General features: G+C 32.7%; 1 protein-coding gene across 2 annotated transcripts; it reads right to left on the bottom strand.

Moving 5' to 3' along the window:
* Window positions 1-8,702: 8,702 nt before the first annotated feature.
* LOC129217518 (serine/arginine-rich splicing factor 2-like) lies at window positions 8,703-26,535 on the bottom strand. Of its 2 annotated transcripts, XR_008580223.1 has the most exons (4): window positions 26,001-26,535; window positions 25,205-25,288; window positions 10,299-10,601; window positions 8,703-9,363 (listed from the first exon to the last, which is right to left on the bottom strand). XR_008580223.1 is itself a non-coding variant. In XM_054851832.1 (3 exons), the coding sequence occupies exons 1-3, from the start codon at window positions 26,378-26,380 to the stop codon at window positions 10,373-10,375; spliced, it is 693 nt and encodes a 230-aa protein (XP_054707807.1). In that variant the 5' UTR covers window positions 26,381-26,535; the 3' UTR covers window positions 8,703-10,372. The 2 variants fall into 2 exon arrangements, 1 of the variants encoding a protein (XP_054707807.1); XM_054851832.1 differs by having other exon boundaries at window positions 8,703-10,601.
* Window positions 26,536-26,963: the final 428 nt, after the last annotated feature.

Raw genomic sequence — 26,963 nt, 5'->3', positions numbered from 1 at the left:
AGTTCCACGATACCAATTTTTTTCAAACGTGGTGGGGGGGGGGGGGATCCTGAAAATACTAGAAACTGCATGATTATGAATTGGTGTTAAGACTTTACTTTTGTTTTAAGTTGTCTGGACTAAAATGCAGTAATCCGTATGCAGATATTGTTGTCTGCAACTTTTGAATTTCATGATATCTTATTCTCAGAATGTCTATATTTTAAACAATTTCAAATAAAAAAAGCTTGAATATTAAATTTATATGTTTGAGTTCAATATTTAACACTTTACATTGAAATTTTTTAAATAATTGCCGGGAACCCTTGTTTCAAAGACATGGAAGAACTTTTCTCTATGTTGCTTTCATTGCTTCTAGGGGGAGGGGCCAGAATCCCTAAAAGACTCATAAATTTTTTCATAGGAAAAGTTAGGGCACATACTCATGATCATTTTTTCTTTAAATCATGATTTTTAAAATGACCCTGATGTAAAAAAAAATTTTTGAAAAAAAAAAAAATTGTTTAACTTTCTGAGTCTTTAAAAATTCTTTGAATAAACTAAGATTATAATATTTTTTATAAAAATACTCATAGTCTTAACATTTTTATGAAATTTTTCAAATAGGTAATATTATTAGTTGCTGAGAAACATTTTTTTTCCATTAAAAACAGCTCAGTTACCTAGTGTCTTTGAAAAAAAAAAAAAAAAAAAAATTTTGGAAGTCTATAAAATTAAAATACATTGAGATTGAAACAAAAGAAACTAAGGGGTTGCTTTTAACCACAAAATAAGGAAGTATACCAAGTTTTATCAAAATCTAGATGGTAGGTGATAAAATCCTGTTTTTGTGGTTGATTTGACAAATTTTAAACTATTTCAAATAAAATAGAAGCTTAAATTCATTTTTTTTAAATATTTCAGTTCTATATTCAACACACTGTATACTTGAATTTTTGTCATAATTGTTGAGAATTCTGTTTTAAGAATATGGAAGAGATTGTATGATGTTTTTACGCTTTTTCCCCCGAATGTGGAATTGAGGGGGGGGAGGGGGGCAGAACCCCTTAAAGTCCCCTAAAGTTTTTCATTGGATAAGTTAGAGTACATATTCCTGATCATTTTTTTTAAAAAATTCATGATTTTTAAAGCTGACCCTCTTGTTGAAATTCAGATTTTTGCCAACACCTTTTTTTTGAAAAAAAAAAAAAAAAATTCAAAATTTTCAATTTTCTAATTTAAAAAAAAAAAAATTGTGCAAACTAAGATTATTAAAATATTTTTTATCAACATGTTCAAAGTCTTTCTATTTTGTGTAAAAATTTTCAAAAAGATTATAGCATTAGTTACCAAGAAATAATTTTTTTTCATAAAAAACAACATCTAAGTTTGAGTGTCTCAAAAATGACAAAAAATGTAAAATCGTCAAATTTCAAAAGGCTATAAAATCAAAACGCATTGACACTGAAAGAAGAAAAATTAGGGGGTTGCTTGTAAGCATAAAGGGATGAAGTATACCAAGTTTGATCAAATTCCAAGACGGTGGGTGTTGAAATCCCATTCTTGTGGTTGATTTGACGTGGAATGACCCTACACTAATACATGCAATACCTTTACCATATTTATTTTCTGTATAAATATATATGTAGTACACTTATAATTTTGAAATTTAAAGATTTTCCGTTTTCCTCTTAATATAAAAAAGATGTTTGCCTTTGATTTAATTGCTTGTACATTCAAACTTTTTATTTTAAAGAATTAAATCTTTTTACCTTTCTTGAAAAGTTAAGGTTCATAATACCTTCCTTATTAAAAGAAAGGTCATTTTCAGGGCCAAATATTTTATTCAATGTTGAAAGTGAAGACGTGAAAAGCAATACTGTGTCAAATGATGCACCATAACAAAAACATTCCACCATATAAGTTGCATCATTAAATATTAGAAGTTCCTTAGAAATGTAAAACTCGAAAAAGAAGAGCAAACATAAACAATATTTTCTTGTTTTGCCAAGGTAGAAAATATACAAGTTATTACCAAGTCAACTGACTTGGTCAACAACTTTTGGCGGATTAATATTGATGGATTTTTTAATGTTGGTTTGTTTGTTTTCAGGATTATTTTAATCAACTTTTTATGTTATTTAAAGAATTAGCTTTTATTTGGTGAAATTTTGGATTTTAAAAGTTTAATTTAAATTGTTTGGTGGATATTTTTTCATTGTAATAGAGAATTGTCTCATTTTATTGATTGTTTTGCTAAAAAAAAGAATTGTACATAGTTTCGCTAAAGTAGTTTCTATATCATTTAGGCTGAAAATTGAGGCAAAGAATAACATCCAAAATTCTCGCTTGATTTTTCAAGCTACTTGTCAACCTCTTATGGCTCGCTGCATCGGCATGAGACAATACCTGTGAAAATTCTTGATTGTCAATATTGGAAAGATAATGTATAAACAGAACAAAATGCTTTAAATTCATCCTTTTCTGCACAGTACCATGTGCTGATCTTGCATCCATTTCTGTCTGCTTTTTCAAACCACAAGGAAGAGAATTTCGTTTTCCATGGCATTTTAATAAAACCAATTACTACACATTTACATTCTTAACGCAAAAGTTTGTGACCCAATTTAAAAATTATATGTGCAATAATTCAACTTCACTGAACAGAAACACTATTGCAAACTGATTCTTTTTACTGTGAGAACAAACTTATGTTCAACAACACACAAGATAAGAACTAGAAAAATAAATGTTACTTCCCACCTGGAGAAAAATTGTTTAAATTTTGCTCTAAATAAATTTTTTGAACCAAGTGTTTATGTTTAGGTTCTGACTACTGATGTGGATCGGGTAAATACCCAGCGGGTAGGTAAATATTTTTTGGGTATTTACCCAAGGCCTGGGTAAATACCCAAAAATTGGGTATTTTACAAAAAAATGCAAAAAGTGAATAGGATTTTTAAAAAAAAATCTAAATATGAAATAATTGGTAAAACTAATACATACATACAGTGGCTCCCAAAAGTGTTCGTACACTTTGAAATTTTTTAGTAAAACCAAAATAACTCAAAACTGAATTCGAATATAAAGTCCAATATTTTTTCACATCATTCCTATGTCATTCTAAATATAACCCATTGGTTTTTTTCAAAATATTGACGGATCTTCTTTTTGAAATGGGTCAGAAAACGAAGAGACAGAGAAATAACACGCCACAAAAGTCATCGTACACTTAAATATTTTCGAATAAATTCATGATTAAAATTATCATATGCCGTTTTATTAATATTTTTGCATTTTGTTGACCCTTATAAGTCATTTGGCTTTAATGTTTGGATTATTTATTCCATAATATATTGCTTATTACTGTAAAATGGCTGGTATTCGTAAAAAACCGCAAACGCCATTCAAAATTTGAATTTTTTTTCCTACTGTAGTGGTGAATTGGTTTGAAATGTCTCTAAATTAGTTAATTTATTTGTTTGTTTAGTAAAGTGCTCGATAAAATGCTTTAAAGAAAGAAATCGGACCGAAAACAAGGTAAGAAAAGGTTAACCGGCAAAGTTGACAAAACGTGATCGTAGATTTAAAGTTAAAAAATTTATGAAAAATACACATTTTCAGCACTGTAAAAGTTTCTGCAGAGTTAAATGAAACATTTTACATTTAATTTTCACCTAAAATTATTCGCCAAGTTCTTTGATTAGCTGGATTAAATGGGACCTCTTCCCGCAGAAAATTTTCTTGGTCGTGCGAAAAACAGAAAGCTTACGCTTTTCGTCCCAAAATCAATGAAAAATAAGCTAGAAACAGTTTAGAATCATGTTTTACTTACAAATAAAAATTAATTTAACATTTTTGGTTAAATTGTTGCATAACTGTAAGTAGAAGAAAAAATTAGGAACTTAATCTTAAGAACTTAGTTGGATCAGTTAATCAGGACGGTGAAGGTGTTTTAGTGCGAGGGTGCATATCAGTATCAGGACTTGGTAGTTTCTAATCTTTTGATGAAATAATGAATCGTGCTGTTCCTTTAAATATTTTAAAAAACAATTTTGAACTCTTAGCCAAAAATTTTGTTATTGGAAACAACTTTGTTTTTTATCAAGATAACGATAAGAAGCACACGATTTTCAACGTTTGCGTCTAGTCCCTCGAAAATTGTCCTAAAATTTAGAAAATACCCCCTCAATTTCCAGATTGTAACTTAATATAACGTATTTAGAGATATCTGGAGGCTAGATGACGAAAATAGGGCTTTAAAACGAAAATAGACCTAGAAATAGTAATACTCGAAGTGTAGTATAACACTTACTCAGAAATAACGCTAAAAAAAGAAAGAAAAAGAATGAAATCTATTCCCAGATGTTTAAAAGGTGTTATGAATACTGTATGATATTCTACTAATTAATAACTTAATCAAAAGTTAGATTAGTCAATAATATATAGACATTTTATAAAGTGTACGAAGACTTTTGTGAGATAAAATTTCCGGCACTTTTCGGTTTTTGATTTTTAAAAAATTAAGTTTTAATACTTTTTAAAAACTTTTCATGCAGGTTTGTTAAAAATTGATCATAGATCTTATAATTAAATAGCTATTCCGAAATATTAATTCTAACCAATGATTTGAGGCCTATTTCGTTGAAAGTCCGTAGGTGTACGAAGACTTTTGGGAGCCACTGTATGTATTACACAGTTGATGATATTTTTTATTGAAAGACTTGATGAAATTATGAAAGAAACACACCATGAACCAAAGAATCTTTCTTTTCAATGTCATAATTGGAGAAGTATAAGCAATTCAATGATGAACTTCAAGATTTCAAAGTCACAATCTAGGTTATTCATATCCAAAATGAAAAAAAAAAAAAAAAAAAGGCATGAGGGATGTTTGGAAGAATAAACTGAGAAGTTATTAAGACTATGATGTTATTTATTTAAATTGCTGTTTAAGTGATAATGTCACAATTATAGAAACAGTTTCCACATTAATAAGAAAAAAAAAAAAAATCCAGTGTAAATCACTTTTTCTGTGGCATAAAAGTGAAATTGTGAAAACGATAAAACAAAGCTGTGTATTACAAGCAATGTTCGTCAAAATTCAAAACCAAGAGGTGGCGAAATCTGCTACTTCTTTAAAACTTCCAGTAAAAATCTACATGGGGCAGTTATTTGTACTATTTCCAAAGCTTAAAAGCTAACAAGTTTGTACTTCAAACTCTAGCAGTCAGTGAATCACAGTTGTCCAGTGAATTTAAGAAAAGGCTCCTAGATGATGAAGTTTTTTGGCTTCATGTTGATAAAATGGTTCATATTTTAGAACCAATGGTGAAGTTGACTTTATCTCTGGAGTCAAATGATCCGCAAATACATTTGGTCTATGGGCAGTTCAACAAATTACAGATTACATTACTAGAACAGCTTCCCATGTCCCCTTTTCAAAAAAAAAAAGAAGAAGAAAGAGAAATTTTGAATAAATTTAAAGAAAGGAAAGAATTTGGCATTGGTCCAATTCATCTTGCTGCAGGTATTTTGTATCCAATGGTGCAAGGCGGGATCTGAAACCACCTGATCTGCCCAATGGTTTAACGTTTATCTATCAAGTTGGGAAGCATATGAAATTAGATAGTGTTCAACTGAAGACTGAACTTGTTCATTATAGCAAAAAGACTGGGATATGGGAAAGGAAAATATTGTGGGAAGGATTAGACAGTATGAATATTTTGTAACGGTGGAGAAATTTACGTGGAACCAGTGTAATGGTAGAAGTGGCTTTGCGAATTTTAAGTGCTCATGCCATGCAGGGACATATTACTGGGTTATAAAGACTAGAACCTTAAAAAAATGATGTTAGCTTTTTTTTGTAACCAGTTAAGCTTTTTACTTTTTTGTGGAATGGCTTTTTATATCTGAAATTTGGCTGTCGACATTGATTAGGCATATCCAACACATTTAATGTGAATATCACATTAGATTGCTAAGTTGTTTCACACAATAATTCTTTAAATATGTGATCAAAATACAACTTTTGGACGAAAGTTTATTGTTTTGTATATGGTTGGTTATTTATACAGTAGAATACATGCAGAAAAGTATTTTAGTTGAATATAAATTTTTGAAATAAATACCCGGGTAAATACCGTGGATATTTACCCCTAAAAATAAATACCCAGGTATTTTACATCACTAGTTCTGACTCAACACATTGTATTTATTTTAATTAGCTATACCTTTCATAGAGCTGCCATCTCCATGGCAGAGAGGAGGGGGGGGGGAGGCTCTACCACAGAACTGCAATTTGAGAGGAGGGAATACCCCCTATCCGGTCCACATATTTTTCATTTATTTTCAAACGGGAGAAATCAAAATCAGATCCTATTCCTTTCCCTTAATTCTTTTTCTGCAAAATTTGCTGCTCAGCTGTTTTTATTTTAATTTCTTTATATATTTTTTGCAGAAGAGGAATGAGTGCAAGAATTACAAAGTAGAGATAAAACAAAGAGATTAATATTGAGCATGTGTTTTGGTTAACTGCACAACCGCCTCCCTCCCTTCACCATTAAAAAAAAAAAAAAGCAGTCTATGGTTTTTTTGTTTCTTTTTTGAGAAAATTTGTTATGGTCTACAATATAGGCACATCATCATGAAAAGTTTCATTTTTAGGTTGAATTTTATCTTTCTGCATAGGTAGGAAAGAAATAATGAAAATTTTAGAACAAAACCCGAAATTTTAGGAAAACTCCTACCCCTGGACTATTTATTAAAGTTTCATTTGCCAAAAAAAAGTTTTGTGTCCAAATGAAAAGAAATTTCAGTGAAGAAAAATTTAGGGTTTGGCAGTTTAGTGATTGAAAATTATAATTTTCCCATATATTTTGCAAAATTTTATAATTACCGATTTTTTCCAGAAATTCAAATTTCCCTGATTTTCAGGATATTTCCACCCTGCTGAACAAAGTTAAATCAAAAGTATTCTGTTCAACAAATCTAATGTGTCTTTTGTACGCACACATAATGGCAGACATGCATATGAGGGTTCTGCTTTTAATGATATAGCCCAGAAATGTCCAACTGCAAAGAGCCCATGGACCAGAAATCCAGTCACTGATCCCCTGGTGGGCCACATTTTGAACAATAACCTCTTATACAATAACAATTAATAGTTGAAAATTGTAAAACAATGAAACACAAGAAATATAAAGCAATTTGCTTCTATTTTAATGGGAAAACTGAGGTTGATCCGCCTTCTTTACAAGGGCAGGAAGGTCAACATTGATGTTTTACTTCATATCCAGCAAAGGCCGTAGAGGGGGGGGGGGGGGCTTTATTTTTAACCAATTGCACGCAGGTTTTGCTTATTTGCCCTGTCTCTCTCCGCTACCACAAGGCAACACTAAAGAATTTGTTTGAACACCGGCGTGCAGGGTAGGACTGCTTGAAACTAGATGTCTTGCACCTTTTTCTCCCAATACAATGAAAGGAGTAAAAGAGCGACCAAGAGGAAATTTTGGGGACCCTGGCTTGACCAAGAATGGTGGTCTCAGATGCCTTTTGATACTATAAAATGTTGAAAAAAGAAATAGGCTGTATAAGAAGTTGGCGGGCCGCCAGTCAGACAGCCCTGATATAGCCTTTCCCCTTTAGAGTGCAAATTTACATGAAAAATTCAAACAATATCTATATTTTAAAGCTTTTATTACATTAATTTCAAATTGTATTGCAGAGGCTGGATGGAGGGGGGTCTCGAGTGAACATTTGCTACTGGCGACAACACCACCAGGAGGGCCAGCAAAAAGAAATTAATTTTTATCTTCCATATTGACAAAGAAGTTCCACAAAATATCGCCTGAAAATGGAATGTTAAGATCTCATTTTCAAAAAATTTTACGAGCCCAAAAAACAAAAATTGGGCACCCTATGTTCCACTTTAATGGCTCTGTTTTAAAGTACAAACTGAGCTTCCATCGACATTAATCTCAGAAAAACATTTCGTGGTAACAATTTTTTGAAAAAATAGTATTGTTAAAATGAGAATTTTTATACCTTATCTTAACGGGTTTTAAAAGAGGACTTTACTTTTTGTTCGTTGCAGCAGGATTTCCCAGTATAATCTTATAAAAATTATTCTAAGTGAAAAATTGACTATTTTAATAAAATCATGGGTACATGAATAGTTTCATGGTAAGAAGGGATGTTATCATTTTAGACAAATTTTTTTTTCGTTCCTGAACACACTTTTATAATTCATAAACACACAAGTTCAATTCTTTCAGTATTTCCGACATCAATGAAAAATCTTAAAAGTGCTTAAGTAAAACAGTCGCAAAGCAGATTGGCCTTGAATCTCTTTTTTTCTCAATACCAAGCAATTTTAGGCAAAGAAAGCATCATTTCTTGTATTTAGCTTTAAGACTTAAATACAGGGCAAATTCTTTCTATTGCCGATAGCCATGGCGAAGACTTCTCTTAAGTTAATCAAAAAAGAAAAAACTTGGGACTGGCCCTCTTAACTCCTCTACCCTTTCCTCATGTTGAGCTTGTACCCTAAATGAACAAGGTATAGAATTTACTTTGTCTTTCAGAGATAGAAGAGAGCAGCCAGAAATGAAAAACTTGGCAAGAATGCATCCATGTCTGATGCAGAGCAAAACAAATTAAAAGTATATACAGTGTATTTAAAATAATTAAGAATCTACATGAAAAAGGATTAAGTTCACAAGTTCAAAACTATTTTATTTATCAAGAATGAGATATGAATAGAACCGATATTACTTGCTTTACATAATTAGTGACTTGCATTTGCCTGAAAATAGAATCAAATATATTAAGTATTACAGCAAAAAATATGAGCTACAGTACAACCAGTCATATAGTTCTTTGACTACTGTTAAAGGATCTATTTAACTTTTTAAAAAAACATTAGAACAAATGTTTCTATAAGTTTGTTTAAAACGTCGAGTAAACAGTAAAAGATCCTGAATTGTGTATTAATTGGGGGAAAACTATTGACTTAAGAAAAATTAAAATTTATATTAAATTAAATTTATGGAATATGTTTTAATCGAAGGGGTTCCAACTCTTGAAAACGGAAAATAAAAAGTTTCCATTTAGCGCCAATATAAAATTGGATCAGAAGCAAATGCTTCAAAAACTCCTTCTTTTAAACTACCATGCATGATTTTTATAAACGAGGGGATCCCTCAAATTATATCTCTTAAGAGAAAAAATGCTCAGCTACTATCCCCGGAACAACTGCTATGCTGGAACCCGGAATTTTATCAGCAACTGGAATTCAGGACCAGGCTCGGGAGGACAGCACAGCACAGGAACAGCACCATGCGACTGCCACACAGCTTCCCCAATTACAGCATACTACTGCGCCTGCGGTTACAGACAATACAAAACGTGTCAGAACAGTTTTGCCACATTAAGACATACATATTTGCCACCACAACCTTAAAAATTGCTTTTAACCACTTTAAAATGTTTCATCATTCTCATGGACTCACATGAGGAATTTACATATAATATTGGATAACATTAAAAAAAAAAAAATGTGTTGAAATGTTAAATAATGCGATGTTTACAAAGAAAATGTTTATTTTATGTTTTTAGTCAAAAATCACATACAAGCAAGGAAATATTAGAGCCCAACGCATTTTCCAGTATGAGTTATGTTACTTACTTACAGAAGCTGCTTTATCAGAAACAATTTGATTAGAATTGTGCAGATAATTAATACAACTCATGCTCCGAAATTCCAGAGAAATGCACATGATGATTAGAAATTTTCAGTCTTGAAGCAGAAATAAAAATATTTGCTACTTTCACTAAACATATTATCTATCAAGAAAATTACATGAAACTAATTACTCATATTTTACAGATACTTTTCTTATGTAATACACTTCTGCTACATAAATAAGAATAATAAACCCATGTTCTATATGTATAAAATTTGAACAATTGATGACAGGAACAATGAATTTTTTCTTAATAGAATTAAATATGACACACTTACAACGAAATTTTTGAAATACTTTTTTTTAATTTTAAAGAGATTGCTCACATTTTCTTTTACAAATTTGTTTGCATGAAATGTTGTGCTATTTACAGCAAAGATGAACAATATGCAACACAAATTAATTCACAACACTTTTTATAGTGTTATGATGAAAAATTATAAACGAAAAATATCATACCTAGTACCCAACAAAACATGAAGAAAGATGTATAATGAGTTTTAGATATTTTATATGCAAGATATTATTCACATCAATTAATGAAAATACAAAAACATACAAAAAGAATTTAACCTTTTAAAATTAGCTGAGGATTTCATTTTCAGCTCAAAGTGAAGATAGAATTCCTATCTGGTCTAAAACATCAATCAAACATCTCCTTCAACACTCTGTGATCTGCTTCGACTTATGCTTCGCCTAGCGTCATTAGCATTAATATCCTTTGCAGGACTCACACTCCTGCTAGGGCTACGAGTTTTGCTTCTGCTGACACTTTTGCTTCCTCTCGTTCCATTTTTATCATGGCTTCGACTCCTTGAGCGACTTTTAGATCTGCTATCTTTCCTCTTCTTCTTGCTCATACTTTCAGACCTTGATCTATAAGAAAACCATTTAGAAAATGCAGTTAGACGCTTTTGCACTGGAACATTTTAAGATAAAGACTTTGAGATTGATGAGACATTTTGAGAATAAAACCGTTTTGTTTAACAAAAGGATTTGCTACAACCCAGAGAAATTGGAAATTTTCTGGTACAAAATATTGTACTTGGAAAAAGATAATATTTATATTCTAATTTTTTCTTCTTTAAATATTTTTAAAGTTTAGTAACACATTAACTTTTTAAATGCAGGAGGCCATAAGATATTAGTGTTCACAGAAACACATCTAATAGAAAATTACATATGCTACTTTTCTCAATAATTTGTAAAGTAGAGTATAGTCCATTTAATGTGTACAAATGCGCCTGTATTAATATGTGTAGATAAGGGGGGGGGGGGGTAATCAACTTATTTACTCCTCCTCCCATCCCTGCAAATTACTGTCAGAAATTAAGCAATTACAAAAATCACATCCTATCCCAAATTAATGGTAATGGTTGAATTATAATGATCTGACTAATTTAGATAAGTGAATGGGTCCCTAGAAGAAGAGCATGTTATAAATTAAAAATTTTATTTCCAACCTGTAACATATCCTTTCCTTTTAGAGACCCATTCAATTGTTGGTATTTTGATTGAGGAAAGCTAGAGGCAGCAGTGGCGGGACGTGCCTTGAAAAAGTGAGGGGGTCAGATCATGGATGCACTCGAAATCCCCCCCTCCCCCTTCTGGTTGAAAAAAAAAATTAAAAATTAAACTTTCTTAAAATAACTATAATAAATAAAATTAAATTCATTTTAAACCCAGGACAAGCTGCAAAATACTTAAACTACTAAGCAAATCACAAAAGATATTAATCTCATGTTTACGTCCCTGGTTGCGGGCAGAGTGGTGTACTCCTCTCCCCCGTTTTTCAAAAATAAAATTTAATTAATCAGCTAGGGAAAAGTTACAAAATACTTCACGAAAGTTATTAATCTCAAGTTTATATCCGTTAGCAAGCTTTCCGGCACTGCAGTACGTATCCCTTGCAGCACCAGTAAAAGGGTCTGCAAGGGAGACTTTCACCCCCTGGCTTTTCAAAATAAATAAATTTTTAAAAGCAATATTAATATAACATTTTTAATAATAATATTTTTAATCTTTTAATAACTAATTATATTGAGTGAGTAAAACTAATTGTATTTTTAGCAAGACCAAATTACAAAAGAGCAAAAATATTAAGATCAGAAAAATGTGTAAAAATTATAAATTAATCAATTTTAACTAAGATAGAAATACATATAAATGTATTCGCTTTAAAATAAATAAAATGAAAATAGATAAACTAAATTAAAAAAAAAACAAAGATAAAGGAAAAAAATATCGAACTCTTTTTATTTTCTTCAAATTATTGATAACTTGTCATTTTCTTTAAAGCTACATGAGCAGTAATTTAACACAAGTAATAATTTCTGTGTAACAATGGGGCGATATTTTTTAAATTAAAAAAATACTCTTGTAATGCACATATGTGCATACAACCCAACACACAACAGTGGCGCAACTAGAAAAAAATTCTTAAGGGGAGGAGGAGAGGCACAATACAAAAAATCTCAATTTGATTTTTTTTTTGCTCATCAAACCTCTCAATTTTTAAATTTGTAGTTGTAAAAACGCAATTTACACATTATTCTTTGGTGATGTCAGGTGAAAGAATGGTACAGCGAGACTACGCGGAAATTTGTAGAGATTGAAGCCTTAAAATACGGATATTATTGGCGTTAGGGTAAGGGATGAAGCTCAGGCACTCTTCTCTTTTTTTTTTCCTTTTTTTGAAAATAAATGGAAATTAATTCTGCCTCTCCTTCAATTTTTTGAAATTGCTGTTCCAAAAACGCAAGTGTAGACCAACTTTGAAGATGGGTTATGTGAAGGGGTTCTGAATCTTTCTCCTGGAATGTTTTTCAAAATTGAAATCCTAAAAACTTAAGCACAATATACTATGATAGAATGAGGAGGGGTTCAGAAACTATCCAACATTTGAAAAAATAACAAATTCTCTAAATTGTCATTATAGTACTCTAATTACTTGAATATAGAGTCAAGAAAGGAGCAAACGGTCTAATCTTGTGCAAATGGAGGCTTCTTAATTTACTGTATGTTGTTTATTTTACATAGCCTGAATCCTGTGAGAAACATATTCAAGCTATGTAAAATAAACATACAGGCTGGGTAACGGTCTCGGTGAACAAAAAAAAGTTTTAAATTATTGTTTGAAAAAAGGGAGGCCCGGGCACCCTCTGGCCCCTGCCACTGATAGGCAGTTAAAAAATAAAAGTCGAAGGAGAGATGATTATCGTTGGGACAGAGTTTAATACACAAATTTCAATGTTTGAATTGTTAAATCAGTGGCGGCTCGTGACTTGAGAAAGTGAGGGGGCCAAATCATGGATGCACCCCCCTCCCTTTTGGATTTTTTTTTTTTTAATATTAAAACTTTTTAAACATAATTATTTGTGTTAAATAAATGAAATTAAATTCATTTTAAACACAGGACAAGCTACAAAATACTTAAACTACCAAGAAAATCACCAAAGATATTAATATCATATTTATGTCCCTTACTGCCCGCAGGGTGGTGCAGTTTCACTCCTTGACTTTCAAAAATAAAATTTAATCAGATCGGAAAAAGCTACAAAATACATCACGAATATTATTAACTAGTGATACCCGCACGGATTTGCCCGTAGTAAAAAATTAAAAGGTCATTTGGTTCGCCTGTATTATATTTACAAATAATGCATGATGAATTTCTCACCAATTTGCTATGCTCATTTGTTCGCCCATGATCACATTGGTAGTTTGCTTGTTCTCGTTATGGTAATTTGCTAGTCCCCGTTATGATAATTTGTTCAGCCTCCTTATGATAATTCGCTCTGTAAAATGTTCTTGGAATAGAAAAATAACAAAATCGAATTTTCCAAAAATTGCTTTGAGGTGATTAAATGGATAATACAATTTTAAAAAATAAAGTTTTGATTTAACATACAACTTTAGCAACTAAGTTAAAAACGTGAAGAAGTTTAAGGGTCGTTCCACGTCAAATCAACCACAAAAATGAAATTTTAACACCCACCGTCTCAGAATTTGATCAAACTTAGTATACTTCATCCCTTTATGGTTACAAGCAACCCCCTAATTTTTTTTCTTTCAGTATCAATGCGTTTTGATTTTACAGCCTTTTGAAATTTGGCGATTTTACATTTTTTGTCATTTTCAAGCCACTCAAACTGAGATGTTGTTGTTTACGAAAAAAATTATTTCTTGGTAACTAATGCTATAATCTTTTTGAAAATTTTTACACAAAATAGAAAGACTTTGAACATGTTGATAAAAAATATTTGAATAATCTTAGTTTGCACAAATTTTTTTTAAAAAATTAGAAAATTGAAAATTTTGAATTTTTTTTCAAAAAAATATGTCGGCAAAAAACTGAGTTTCAACAAAAGGGTCAGTTTTAAAAATCATGATTTTTTTAAAAAATGATCATGAATATGTACTCTAACTTATCCAATGAAAAACATTAGGGGACTTGAAGGGATTCTGCCCCCCCCCCCCCCCATTCTGGAAAAAAAGCATAAAACATCATACAATCTCTTCCATATTCTTAAAAACAGAATTGTCAACAATTATGACAAAAATTCAAATATAATGTGTTGAATATGGAACTCAAATATAAAAAAATATACTTAAGCTTCTATTTTATTTGAAATAGTTTAAAATTTGTCAAATCAACCAAAAAAATGGGATTTCAACACCTACCATCTAGATTTTAATGAAACTCGGTATACTTCCTTATTTTGTGGTTAAAAGTACCCCTTAGTTTCTTTTGTTTCAATCTCAAATGTATACAAAGTATTTTTTAAAAATCAGAAAACATTTTGATTTTTTTTTGGTCAAAAAAACCATTGTTGAAATTCTAAATTTTTAACATCAGGGTCAGTTTTAAAAATCATGATTTAAAGAAAAAATGATCATGAGTATGTGCTTTAATTTTTCCTATGAACAAAGTTATGGGTCTTTTAGGGATTCTGTCCCCTCCCGCCTAGAAACAACAAAAGCATCACAGAGAAAAGTTTTTCCATGTCTTTGAAACAAGAGTTCGCAGCAATTATTTAAAAAATTTAAATATAAAGTGTGTTAAATATTGAACTAAAACATATAAATTTAATATTCAAGCTTTTTTTATTTGAAATTGTTTGGATTCAAATAAATGAAAAGTCTCTTTTTTATTTCTGTTAGAACTCTCATTTCAAGTTTTTAAAGCAAAATTCCATTTTCTGTTATGAGTCAAAAATTAAAATGCTGAATAGATGGTTTATTTTATTTTATTTTTTGGGTCAACTGTGTCCACAGATATTAATGATTTGTTTATCATAGGACTCTAAAATGCAATTTTAAAATAATTTTATCAAAAATATTTCTTTTACAAGCTGTTTTTATACTTTTGATGCCTTCACTTTGAGATTTACGATCTCTTTGCATTCGCTATGGGAATCCGATTTTTCGAATTTTTAATGATTATTACGCTTTGTTAAGAGGTAAACAATTGAAATATCTTTTTATTTTGTTAAAATCACGGAATTTATAAGTTTTAAACGAAATTCTGTGCTTTTTAAGAGTGTCTTGGGTCAAAAAGTTGAATGCTGAACCCTATTCTGAATTTTATTTTATTTATTTATAATTTTGTTATACAATTATTTTAAGTACTGTACAGAAATATATCTAGTATAATTTAACATAATGCAGAATGGTAGATAAATATTGATACTTGAAAGAGCGATGCCCCCCCGCCAAATATCAGAAAAAAAAATCCAGAATGATTTTTTTGACGTAGAAGAGGAAAGCACTCAACTTTAAGTTTAACTGATGCCGTTTGTGCCATCTCTAAATTCTAAAATTTTGTTTTGACAAAAAAAAAAATTTTTTTTTTTTGCGAAATTTTTTGATTTTTCACAAAAAACGGACCCTGTGAAAAATCCTGGACAGACCCCTGCTGATAAAGTACATCATCATCGTAGCTATTAGTCATTAATATAATCACCAAAGGCTCTTCTATCTAAAGGCTACACACAGAGTCTTACAAAAAGACGAATTGACTAGGTCATCAACAGCGGTTTGTTACTGATATATTATTAAAAGTTAGTAAGATTTTAGTTGTTCCTGATAAAGTGCACCTTTATTGTAGTTATTAGGCATTAATATAACCAGAATTTTAGTTACTGAAATTATTAGACATTTTTATTTTACATGCATGCCATGAGCGATAAGGTCACTTTCAAAAAATCATAAAACATTTTATGGGAAAAAATACGGGATGCGGTGTCTACCCACTTGTTAAGCATTATATGGGGTTCAAGTGAGCCAATTTTTAGATTTTTAAAAAATGGGTTTTTTGAGTAAAATCACTTCAAAAATAGCTAATTTTTGAAAATTTTCAAAATTTCAAATTTTATTTCCGAGGCTGTATGCATCCAAGGATTATAATAAAATATGTTATGAAACTATCATATAAGGGCTTTAGACTGCCATCTCCGTTTAGTAAAACTTTTTTTTCATGGAGAAAAAAAATCATAAAATCGGTAAAAATGCAGTTTTTTCGCGACAAAAATGCTTTTTTTCTTTATCAAAAAACCTAACTAAACTTTCTAAAACGATGTCTATAGGATATATGCAGGGGCGGCAAATAGGGGGGTCAAGAGGGGGCGGTCGCACCCCCAAATGTTTTAAGCAGAATGATAGAAAATGGGTGAGTTCAATTTATGTAAGTCGGAAATCAATGTTCATTTAAAAAAATCTTGCTGGTTCTCAGTAACTATTTGTTGAAACTCGACACATTCTCAGACTTGAAAAACTGTTTTCCGTTATTTGGATGATGACTTAGAAATTCACGAAATATTTTTCGGCCTTTTCACGGCTAAATATTTCATACTTGTGTGCCCAGTGTAACAACGATGGTATGTCCAATATGAGAGGCTCGTGCAAAGTGGTGTGGCTGCATGGTTTTCTCAAGAAAATTCCTTGATATTTTACATTCACTTTTACGCTCATTTTTTAAGTGTATATTTATTTAATGAGTGTTCATCGCTTTTTTTTCGCTAGAAACACGTTTCAGCTGCTCAATGCATTATCTGCTTTCATAGAAACTTCTTAAAAATGCATGTGCTTATTGAATAAAAAAAGACAAAATACCCTTTATGGGGCTCTATAATTATGCAATCTTGAAGTGACACAAGATGGTCTTCAAGAGTTTAAACCATAAAAACCTTTCTCTATAACTTCAAAGTAGTAGTGATTTGATGGCTGTGAGAATTATTGCAAAACGATTCTTTCAATGGTGAAAAAGCTCATGCCCTTCAGCATGTATGACTTCGTTTGAATTCTTATTCAATTTGTTTCTATTGCGGAAAGTGTTTTAAAAATGCTTTACTCTATCAAAACATCTTCAATCCGCCACACTTAATTTTCGGACTATTCAAGCCACAGTTCAATCTGTAATTGATCTGTGTGTTCATATTACCATAGTTCAATCCGCAATTGAAATTGAAAATAGATTTTACATAGATGCATATTTCAATCAATGGTGAAACATTTTCAAAAAAAATTCTTCCTCCGAGCCAATTTAAAAACGGCGCTAAAAAAAGAAAAATCCACATGATGATGTGAAGTCAAACACTGATTTTTCAATATTTTGTATGAAGTAATCGATTGTTTTTCGAATAAAATTAACACAAGATTTGATGATAATTATTTTTCTGCATGGTTGGCTCTATATTATCTGGATTGGATTTTTTGAAAACAAAAAATAAAATGTTTCAATTATGAGTGAAATTTTTAGCACTAGGCAAGAAAAATTACAGGCAATATACCGACAGACCGGTTATCACATCCAGAGACTGCAGTTCCGTCCTTGTTGTGGACTCTTCAGCCAATCTCATTGACGCTGAGAGAACCGACGAGACTAGATTATTCAATGATGAAAAATTAAGCTCCTCGCAATTTTTGAAGTTGCCTGTGTGATTTTGAAGAGCAAGACATAAAAATTGTTTTCATACATAACTTTGTTACTTCAATTATTTTTTAACTATTCCAATCAGCTCAGCTGGTAGAGAAATTTTTTTGTTAGGTTAGAGAAATATTTTCGAAGCACAATGGGCAAAAGAAAAAAAAAAAACCTTTTCTATTTAGCTGTACTGGCAAAACAGCACGACACTGGGCACTGATAGTAAGACGATTCCCTGCTCTTCTGAATTCTAAAAAACATGCATTAAAACTTTTCCAAAAGGTATAAAAACTGCAGGATCGAGATGTTTTGTATGATAACTTATTAGAAAATGAATCAAAATTTTAATTGCTTCCAAGCACTAATTTTTATTCATATTAAACCGATTTTATGACCACTTCCTGTTAGCTAATGTGTGTTTGTTACCGCACTGTGATAATACATATTTAAGAAACTCGACCCCCCAAATTAAAGGCTGAAATGCCGCCCCTGGATATATGGGTCCTTATTTATTTTTAGAAAAAAGAATCATTCAAATAGGTTAAATACTTTTGAAATAATGTCCATTTGAAATGGAGTGTTTTGCCATTTTTTTTCCAAAATGGCGGATTTTGTGCAGAATTTTAATAGGCTGTAACTGAAGAAAAAAAATTTTTCATGCAAAATTCTTTTGGGATATTTCATATGTCCCTTAGTTGTAGCTACTGTTTTTTTTCAAAAAAATCGGTGATGGTCATATGACACTTTTCATACCTGCCTGCCTGATTTGAAATGGAATGACTCGACTGTCTAATCTTGTGCAAATGAAGGCTTCATCCTTTAATGTATGTTTATTTTACATAGCCTGAATTATGTAAGAACATTCAAGCTATGCAAAATAAACATACTGGCAGGGTAATGGTCTCTGCGAATCCTGCCATAACTATTGTGGTTCAATGCGTTTGTGTTGAGGGAGAAAAATGCAGATAATCCGCTACAGAGTATAATACACACCTCATTAGTTCTTTTTATACTTTTCTAACAGATAATCCGTGGGTTATACGCAGGAAAATACGGTAAAATTTTTTAAAAAATAATTTAAAGCACGTATGCATGGAAAAAAAAATAAATAAAAAGTATAAATTGTCTGAAAAAAGGGAGGGGGCCCGGGCCCCCTCCCACGAGCCGCCACTGTGTAAAATGTTTGTCGAATATTAATTTCTCTTGGCACAGCAAAATTTTTGATGCAATTTACCATATTGTATTGTCTATCCACATGTTTTGAATCTTAAACTGTGATGCGATACCACTTATTTCCTAAGTGATTTCCAAGATTCCATAAAATCAATAAGTCATTTTTTTCTCCCACAGAATAGTTTTTTTCCTGCCACCGCAAAACTTAATTTTACATCTCCATTAAAGTCGACCAAAAATGATATTTAAAAATAGAATGCAGGGTTCGCGTTCACGCGCTATAGCGGGTTTTTTACGCAAATTTGCGGGAAAGGGACGGAACTTCCGCGAAAAATCGGGTCCCAGAAAACCCAAAAGATAAGAACCGGGAAAAAAAATGGGAGAAAATGCTAAAGATCTATTTAGTAAATGCTTTTAAGCTTCAAAATGACCAGGAGAATCAACAGAAAGGGACTAAAATGACCCTATCTGTTTATCAGCTATTCAAACACACCCCAATTGTGGACCAGTCAATGGAATTTTAGTGATAAGACTGGAGCTTACAGTGACCTCCTGGGCAGAGCTCAGGGAGTAAGTTCATAAATAGCCCATTATACTGTATTCTAAGAATAAGCTTTCCCTCAACTTTTATCTTGAGGAAATTCCTAAAAACAGAAATGAAGACTAAAAATAAGAGGTTTTCAATGCAATTTTCAGGATTAATACAAGACAATTGTACAGTAAAAATATTGCAATTTGGCATTCATGTAGCCAGAATTACTTTTGAAAATCATCATTTTGCATCCCCAATAAAAAGAGGGGAGAAAAAAAATGGCGAACATTTTCCAGATCGCGCTAAACACAAAAAGTTCGGAACTTTACATTTTTCCTTGTTAAATTGCTTATGAATACTTGAATTTTATACAAAAGCACTTTAACCTTGTTCTTTTTCTAATAATTCATCTCATTCTGATGGGTTATTTTTATTTGGACTTGCAAAAGTCGGGTATTAATCGATCGCGCCATTTTCAAAATGGCGCGATTTTAAAAATAGAACAAAAACCAAAACAGATATTTTGAATGAGTCAAAATCAAGTCAAATATACTGATTTAAGATTGCAAATGAGCAATTTTCATACTCATATGAGAAAATATTTTTCGTTTTTGCGATCGCGATTTTTGTGTTGGGTTCATTCGCTTGCGATTTATTATTATTATTATTATGTAATTGCCAATGATAATTGGGAAGAGGGGGGGGGGGGGGTCTGTTCGCTTTTATAACTAAGAAAAATTTCCAGGAAAACAAAGGTTAAGGGAGTGCTTTTTGCTTGATCAATCAGAGGTTTTATATTTTATGGTAAAAACCCATTTTCAAAGTAAATTTTGAGTTAATCTCATTGTAACTGACCAATAGTTTCTCACATAACTAAGTTTTGCAAGTGTATTAATTGAAAATAATTTTACAATGATAAAATCACAAAAAATTAGGGCAAAAATAACCAATTTATTTTATTTCATGCCTCCCCCCCCCAAGTATAAATATTTTTATATTATTCATTTACACACTAAGATTTTCTGTTTAAAATTTAAGGTACTCATTTTTTTCCACCAAAGGACCCAAATCTATTTCATTAATGGGTCCCTGGGACCCAGGTTACAGATAGTTGAGCGCGAACACTGTAGAATGTATATTCTGAGTTAGAATTAAAGCTCCAAATATTATGCTAATCTAACAGTACATTAAAAAATTATGGTAAAAAAAGGTTATGTTAGGGACTTGACATAAATGTCTAAAATACCTACCGTGAAATGGTCCACAATATAATTCACTTGTGCAATAAAACAACAGTAACCATGTCCTTACACTTAAAGCAATCCATTTTTGTGTTCTGGATTTAAATAATGAGAAATCAAAGACAAAAATATGCGAACATGATAAATAGTATCATTAGCAGTTAAATATGTCAATTAATCAACATGTTAGAGAAACTGGGACAAGCATCATTCTCTTCACCAATAGCAGTCAAGGAATTAATTCAACAAAATCTTTATCCCTGTTCTAATTTTGAGAAAAAGGCAATAGGGTGGCAAAAACAGTATGTTATAATGTAATTAAAAATGGTAACTGTCTCAAAACATTAAAAAAATTATAATGCTAAAACTTCTGAAAGGAAACTATAAACAGAAAGTTAACGGTCCCATTAACCATTAAAATGTACATTATGCTGCCCTGCTAGGCATTTTGTGGTTCCAAACACGGCTGCTAAGTTGAAACTCGCTGACTCAGACAATTTTTGAGCAACTTTGACAGCACTGGCTGAGTTGTGGAAATTAAAGAAAATGAAACTGACTCTTAGAACTTTTAACCTCCTTTACCTTGATTTACTTTCTCCAAAATCAGTCCAGCTCTTCGACTTTGCAGCCCTGGTTCCAAACCAGCGGACCACTGGAAAATTTGAGCCCAATTTAACCTTTAAAATTTAGTTGGGAGATCTTTAACCAAGTTTTTTTTTTCAAGCCTGGGCTAAGTTCTTCTGAGTCGGCTGAGTAAGAAATAAGGTCTACGGGTACAACACTTTTGAAAATTAAGGGCTCAAAAAGTGCATTTTGCTTTACTTTGGGGCTTGTAAAATAGTTAAGCTTCAGCTACAACTTTATAAAAGAAACATACTTTTGAAGTTTTGGTTGACCAAATCTCAGCCAAAACAAAATTTCATACTATTTTTTACAATATCTACAGGTACGGTTTTTAGACCATTCTGAACTGAATGGTTTTGTTCCTTTAAATATGATTGGGTCTTTCAAACTCAGGACCAGATTTAGATTTAACAGGCTCGAAGCTAGTTGAGGAAGGGAGACCATTCTGCAGATCAGACAGGAAAATTTACGTACAAGGCAAAACCAGCCATTTTTTATTTTTTTTTCCGCCCTATGAGAGCCTTCATTGATTTCAAGTGCAACAGGTTCCAAAGAACCCATCACAGTCCCTTCAGATCCCTCCCAATGCAACACCAAATTACTACCAACCAGTATCTGTTCATTGGTTCTTGGATTTGTAGTCGCATTTCTCAGACCTAGTTACCGATTGCACACTCCATGATTGTGAAACCCGTGCAAGTTGACAATTTGCAGAACAGTATTTAATTGATCAACTGAAACAGAAGTAGTTCGGTAGTTCGGTGTATAGGATATAGGCATGGATGCAAGTTTGGTGATGTGTTCAAGACGGAAAATATTTTCAGCCTCCCCCCCCTCCGCCCGCATGCAGGCTCAAAGAAAAATTTATGTGTATAAATGTTGTAGATTTTTACAATGCCAATTTTGGAATCTGTGTTTGATTTAAATTTTAAGCCTTTAAATTGTAATATTTAAGCGTTTTGACATCATAATTCCAAAAAATGTAAAATCCGGAAGTAAGTGGCGAGAGGGGGGCCTGGGGGTTCGCCCCCAGAAATATTTTCAAGTTGAAGTCCAAAAAACGCTATGGTAGGCCATTTTGGTAAAGTTCTGGGAAAGGAGAGGTTCAGGGACTCTTACATCAATTATTACAAACTGATAGTCCCAAAATCACAATTTTGGGCAGCCTTCAAAAATATTAGAGAAAAGAAGGACGGGGGGGGGGGGGGGGGGGCGGCGCTCTAGGCTCTCCCGGAAATCGAAGTTTTAAAAACGAAATTGTACTCCATCTTTCAATCTTTCATAACGTTTATTGAATGCACTATGGAAGGGATGGAGTTCAGGGACCCTCCTTCGGCAATATTTTGAAATTGAAGTTCCAAAAACGCAATTTTAGACGATGTTGGATAATGTTAGGGGTAAAAGCGTTCGCAGCGCCCCACCATTAGTTTTTGCCGATTCGTAAACATTTTTATTGTAGCAATAAAATCGCTTAGGACATAAGGTTTTCACTTTTACAACATAAATCAGTTCTGATCGGAATGTCTACATAAGGCCAACAAAACAGAAAAGAAGGAAAGGTGGGGGAAGGGTATGGTCGACTAATGATAATGAACTGGCACCATTCCCCCACGCAGTCTTCATTTGAAAAAGAATTCTGTTATAAGATAGCAGGTGGTGAAATTAGCAATAAAACATCGCTTCAGTGAAGTAGATATATTTTTTAAACAGGGTATAGTTTCCAATATTCATTAATTAAAAAAAGAAATAGGGGAAATGAATCTTAACCCCAGGCAAGGTTCCCGAATCGCATCCCTCTTAAGGCACTCAAATACAGCCTAAAGTGGCGCTTTAAATTTTCAGCATCAAAACATTTTCCGAAGAGAACTCTGGAAACCCTTCCTCTGAGTTCACCACAAATGTCCTAAATTTCAATTTTTAAGGCTTCAGTCTAAATTGTTTTGCAGGAATAGTACCCCTCTTGCCTATAAACATTACTTATGACAGCCTAAAAGTTTTAATACTTTAATTTTGGAAACTTTTTGAAAGAACCTTCCTACACCCTTCCCCCTTAAATAATCCAAAGATAGCCCAAAACAAAGCTCTTAAAATTTCAGAAACGAACATATTTCGGGCTGGGGTGCGGAATACCCCCCCCTCAATTCATTGTGTTTACTAAACGCAATGTAAGTTTTTGTTTAAGATTCATTTTTCTATTGGAGAGAGCAACTCCCCTCCCCACATCCCCAAAGACAACATAAAGTTTTAAGACTTCAATTTTGAAAATGTTTCAAGAAAGACCCCTGAATTCCCTAACTCTTAACTCACTCAAAAATAGCCAAAATAGCATTTCAATACTTCAGCATGGAGAAATTTTCGGGGAGAGAGAGACCCCCCCCCCCCGAACTCCTTCCCCTTGGACTTAAATTTGCGGTTTCGCCTTTTCATCACCGAAGATTTAAGAATTTAAATTCTAAAACTTATTGAGAGAAAGCCTTCGAATTCAGCCTTCTTAAGCCTTTTAAAGATTACCTAAAGCTGAGTTCTGAATACTTCAACTTTGAATATTTTTTGGGAAAGGGGAACCCCGAACCTATAAGTTTTAAGACTTCAATTACAAACACTTTTCGGGAGAGGGTCCCAAATGCCATTTCACTCAAGTCGTTTAATTATAGCCTCAAAAATAGGTTTTAATAAATCAGCTACAAAGCATTTTAATGTTAAAACACCAAAACCATCTCTCATAAATTCACCAAAGATTGCCTAAATTGGTGTTTTTAAGACTTCAGTTTTTGATTTTTTAAAACCTCCCCTTCCCCACTTTTACATTATAAAAGACAGCCTAAAATGTTTTGACTTTTAAATTTTTAAGAGTTTGCAGAGGAGAAATATCGAACCACTCCTAGCTTCAAAAATGGCTTTCAATTCAGTTTTTCGATATTTTATACCGTAACCTTTGAGTAACCCCCCCCCCCTACATTTTCCAAGATATCAACGTTTTAAGACCTCATCTTGGGTTAATTTGCGGACTGTACCCTCTTCGCAAGAGCAGCGTTTTTTCGCAAACTCGTGCTGCCGTTATTTTTCTTCTTTCCTTTCTCTCTCTCCCCCCTCCCATATTTCCATTCAAGCGAGTGTTAGATTCAATGACATTGGAATTTAGTGATTCCTCAAGTCTTTGTAAAAAAATGCAGGAACGGTTGCCCATTGGTGTTTCTAACCAGCTTGAAATTGCCCCTCGATTATTTCCAAAATTTCCATTTTCATTGAAATCTTCAAAATCCCTGATAGTTTGTTTTACCTGGTATGTGGACGCCTTTTGCTGTGGCGAAAACATTTCATCTTGTCAGCAATCACTCTCATTCGGTGATTCAGATTCAACTCTTAAGACATTTTAAGAGCGTACATAATTTTCATTTATGCGTGTAAAATTTGAAAAAAAAAAAAAAAAAAACTGCAAATGAAAAAAAACGAAAGGATGATCGAAAATAGCATGAGTAAAGGCTAAATTTTCAATCAGAGCCGATTATTTCGAAAAATCAGGGAGAATAGCGAGCAACTCCTCGGTCTGCAATGCAGCGAGTTGGAAAAAACAGAGCTATACCTAAAAAGAGTCTAACGGCGCGAGTCGAAAAGCCACTCCTTCAAAAGCACGTTGCAAAGAAAACAAGCCCATGACGGAAAATCGAGAGAATGACGATGTAAATTCGTGGTTATGGAACGGTCCTAATTAAAGCATATTTTTCAAACATTTAAATTTTCTTTTTAAGTAAAAACTGAAAGAAAGTCATCGAATTTCTTTTCGTCCCGACCTCCGTCTCAGAAATTTTGTCCAGGACGGAAATCCGTCCTGAGACGGAAGGTCTTGCATCCATGGATATAGGACTAATTCTGTACACTGACAAAAGCGGTCAACTTCACAGGTTTTGCCGAGTACAAAAATGGGTACATGAGGTTGAAAAATGGTCATTAATCAGTTTTCAAACATGAATTTAAAGAAACTTACCTATCATCCCTACGATGACGACTTCCCGAACGACTGCGGGATCGGCTATGATGTCGCCTGGAGCGGGAGCGTGATCTAGATCGCCTGAAAGAAAAAAATTGTTTAACGAAAATAGGATATTTATAAATTAATCGTAGACCCCACCTATCAGAACCTCGAGGTCGGTTGGAATTCTGGACACATTTTGATGGTTTCGATGAACACATGCATTATCCGGCCTCTCTTTATGTCTCTAAAATCTTAACACCGTTGTTCAGTCCTACCAGTGTTCATAGTAGGGGAATCTATTGCAGCCCCCCCCCCCCCCAAAAATATTAGAAACTGCTTGATTTTTATCTTGAAGATATATTAAATTAGAAGATACTGAATTAGGGATAAAAAGAATACACCAATGAACACTACATGAAATGCCAGAAAGCCCAGTTGTCACATCCAGGCTGAAGTTTCATTCTTGTTAGAACTTATCCAGTCTGGAATAGTGAATAACCAAGTTGAAGAGAGGATTTTCTAATCTGAATTTTAATAGTTGATAGAATTGGTAAATGTAATTACAACTCCCTCCCCCTCCGCTTAGAATTTGCAGTCGAGATGAAATTAAACTGTGTGATGACAACAACTTACTAGGGTAGGGGGTTCAACAAATGTCATTTCTAAATGCTATCTACATTTATGCAACTGCTAAATCAAATTGCATTCAGATTATGCAATTAAGAAATAACCAGACTCCCTATAAAATTGCACATTTAGAACGCTAGTTTTGAAGATTTTCAGAGAACAGAAAGGAGCAAATACATACCTAGATCTAGATCGAGATCGGCGGCGGCTACGACTTCTCGAGCGGGATCGTGATCGACGTCTACGACTTGATCTTGATCCGCGCCTGGGATCCCCAGGACGACCATATCTTGCCATTTGTACCCTTAATTCCCGTCCGTCCAAGATATATCCGTCTAAAGAATCCATGGCATCTTCAGCATCTCGATTATCATAAAAACGAACGAATGCAAAACCTCTACTTTCTCGAGTATAAGGATGGCGTGGAATATAAACATCACCAACGTCTCCATACTTTTCAAAAACTCTTTTCAAGTCTTCAGGCGTAGTACGATAGGTTAAATTATCTACTTTCAAAGATGTCATACCATCAATATTTGGGGCTCCTCTTGAGTAACTCATTGTCGAAAGTATTTAACTTTCTATGAACATGTAAGACTCGATTTTCATTCAATCACTGATTTTCATCATTTGATCAAAATGGCGCAAATCAGAGAGAGAGCAGAGAGTGCGCGGCGCTAGCCGAGTGGCGGGCGCAGTCAGCGTAGGTAAAGTCACGAGTAAAGCTTAGCGGTGATTAACTTTTAACAAATGCAAATAAATAAAAAGGTGATTGATGTTAGCTACGATTTCGTGCTAAAAAGTTTTGTGATACACAATTCAAGACGCAAGCAGCAGACACAACAACGTTTAATAAAAGAATATTTATCTGAGTTCTCAGTTGAGAAAATTGGAATTTTTTTTGGCGAGAATAAATTACATATTTCGGGCCAAATGACAGCTTCTTGGAGTGATTGGCGCGATTTTACTCTCCTCTACTCTAAACTGAAAACAGATTGAAAATAAACATTGTCTGCGCGCGTGGAATAATTTCGTAAAAAAAAAGCTTTTTTTTTTTAAAAAAAAAGTTGTTTGTTTTTTACCGTTCTGTGTTTTTAAAACGCTGATTTTATTATATCTGTATCAAAATTTCATATAATTAATT

The sequence above is a fragment of the Uloborus diversus genome, chromosome 2, assembly GCF_026930045.1.
Source record: "Uloborus diversus isolate 005 chromosome 2, Udiv.v.3.1, whole genome shotgun sequence".
Lineage (NCBI taxonomy): Eukaryota > Metazoa > Arthropoda > Arachnida > Araneae > Uloboridae > Uloborus > Uloborus diversus.
This window is presented reverse-complemented; position numbering and strand designations above follow the sequence as displayed.

What these genes read in the sequence shown, in the direction of transcription:
- LOC129217518 (XM_054851832.1), bottom strand. Translation starts at nt 26,380, where the DNA reads ATGAGTTACTCAAGAGGAGCCCCAAATATTGATGGTATGACATCTTTG. An exon ending in CGATCTCGATCTAGATCTAG is followed by an intron (nt 25,289 to 26,000) that starts GTATGTATTTGC and finishes TTTTTCTTTCAG; the next exon opens with GCGATCTAGATCACGCTCCC. An exon ending in CGTCATCGTAGGGATGATAG is followed by an intron (nt 10,602 to 25,204) that starts GTAAGTTTCTTT and finishes GTTTTCTTATAG; the next exon opens with ATCAAGGTCTGAAAGTATGA.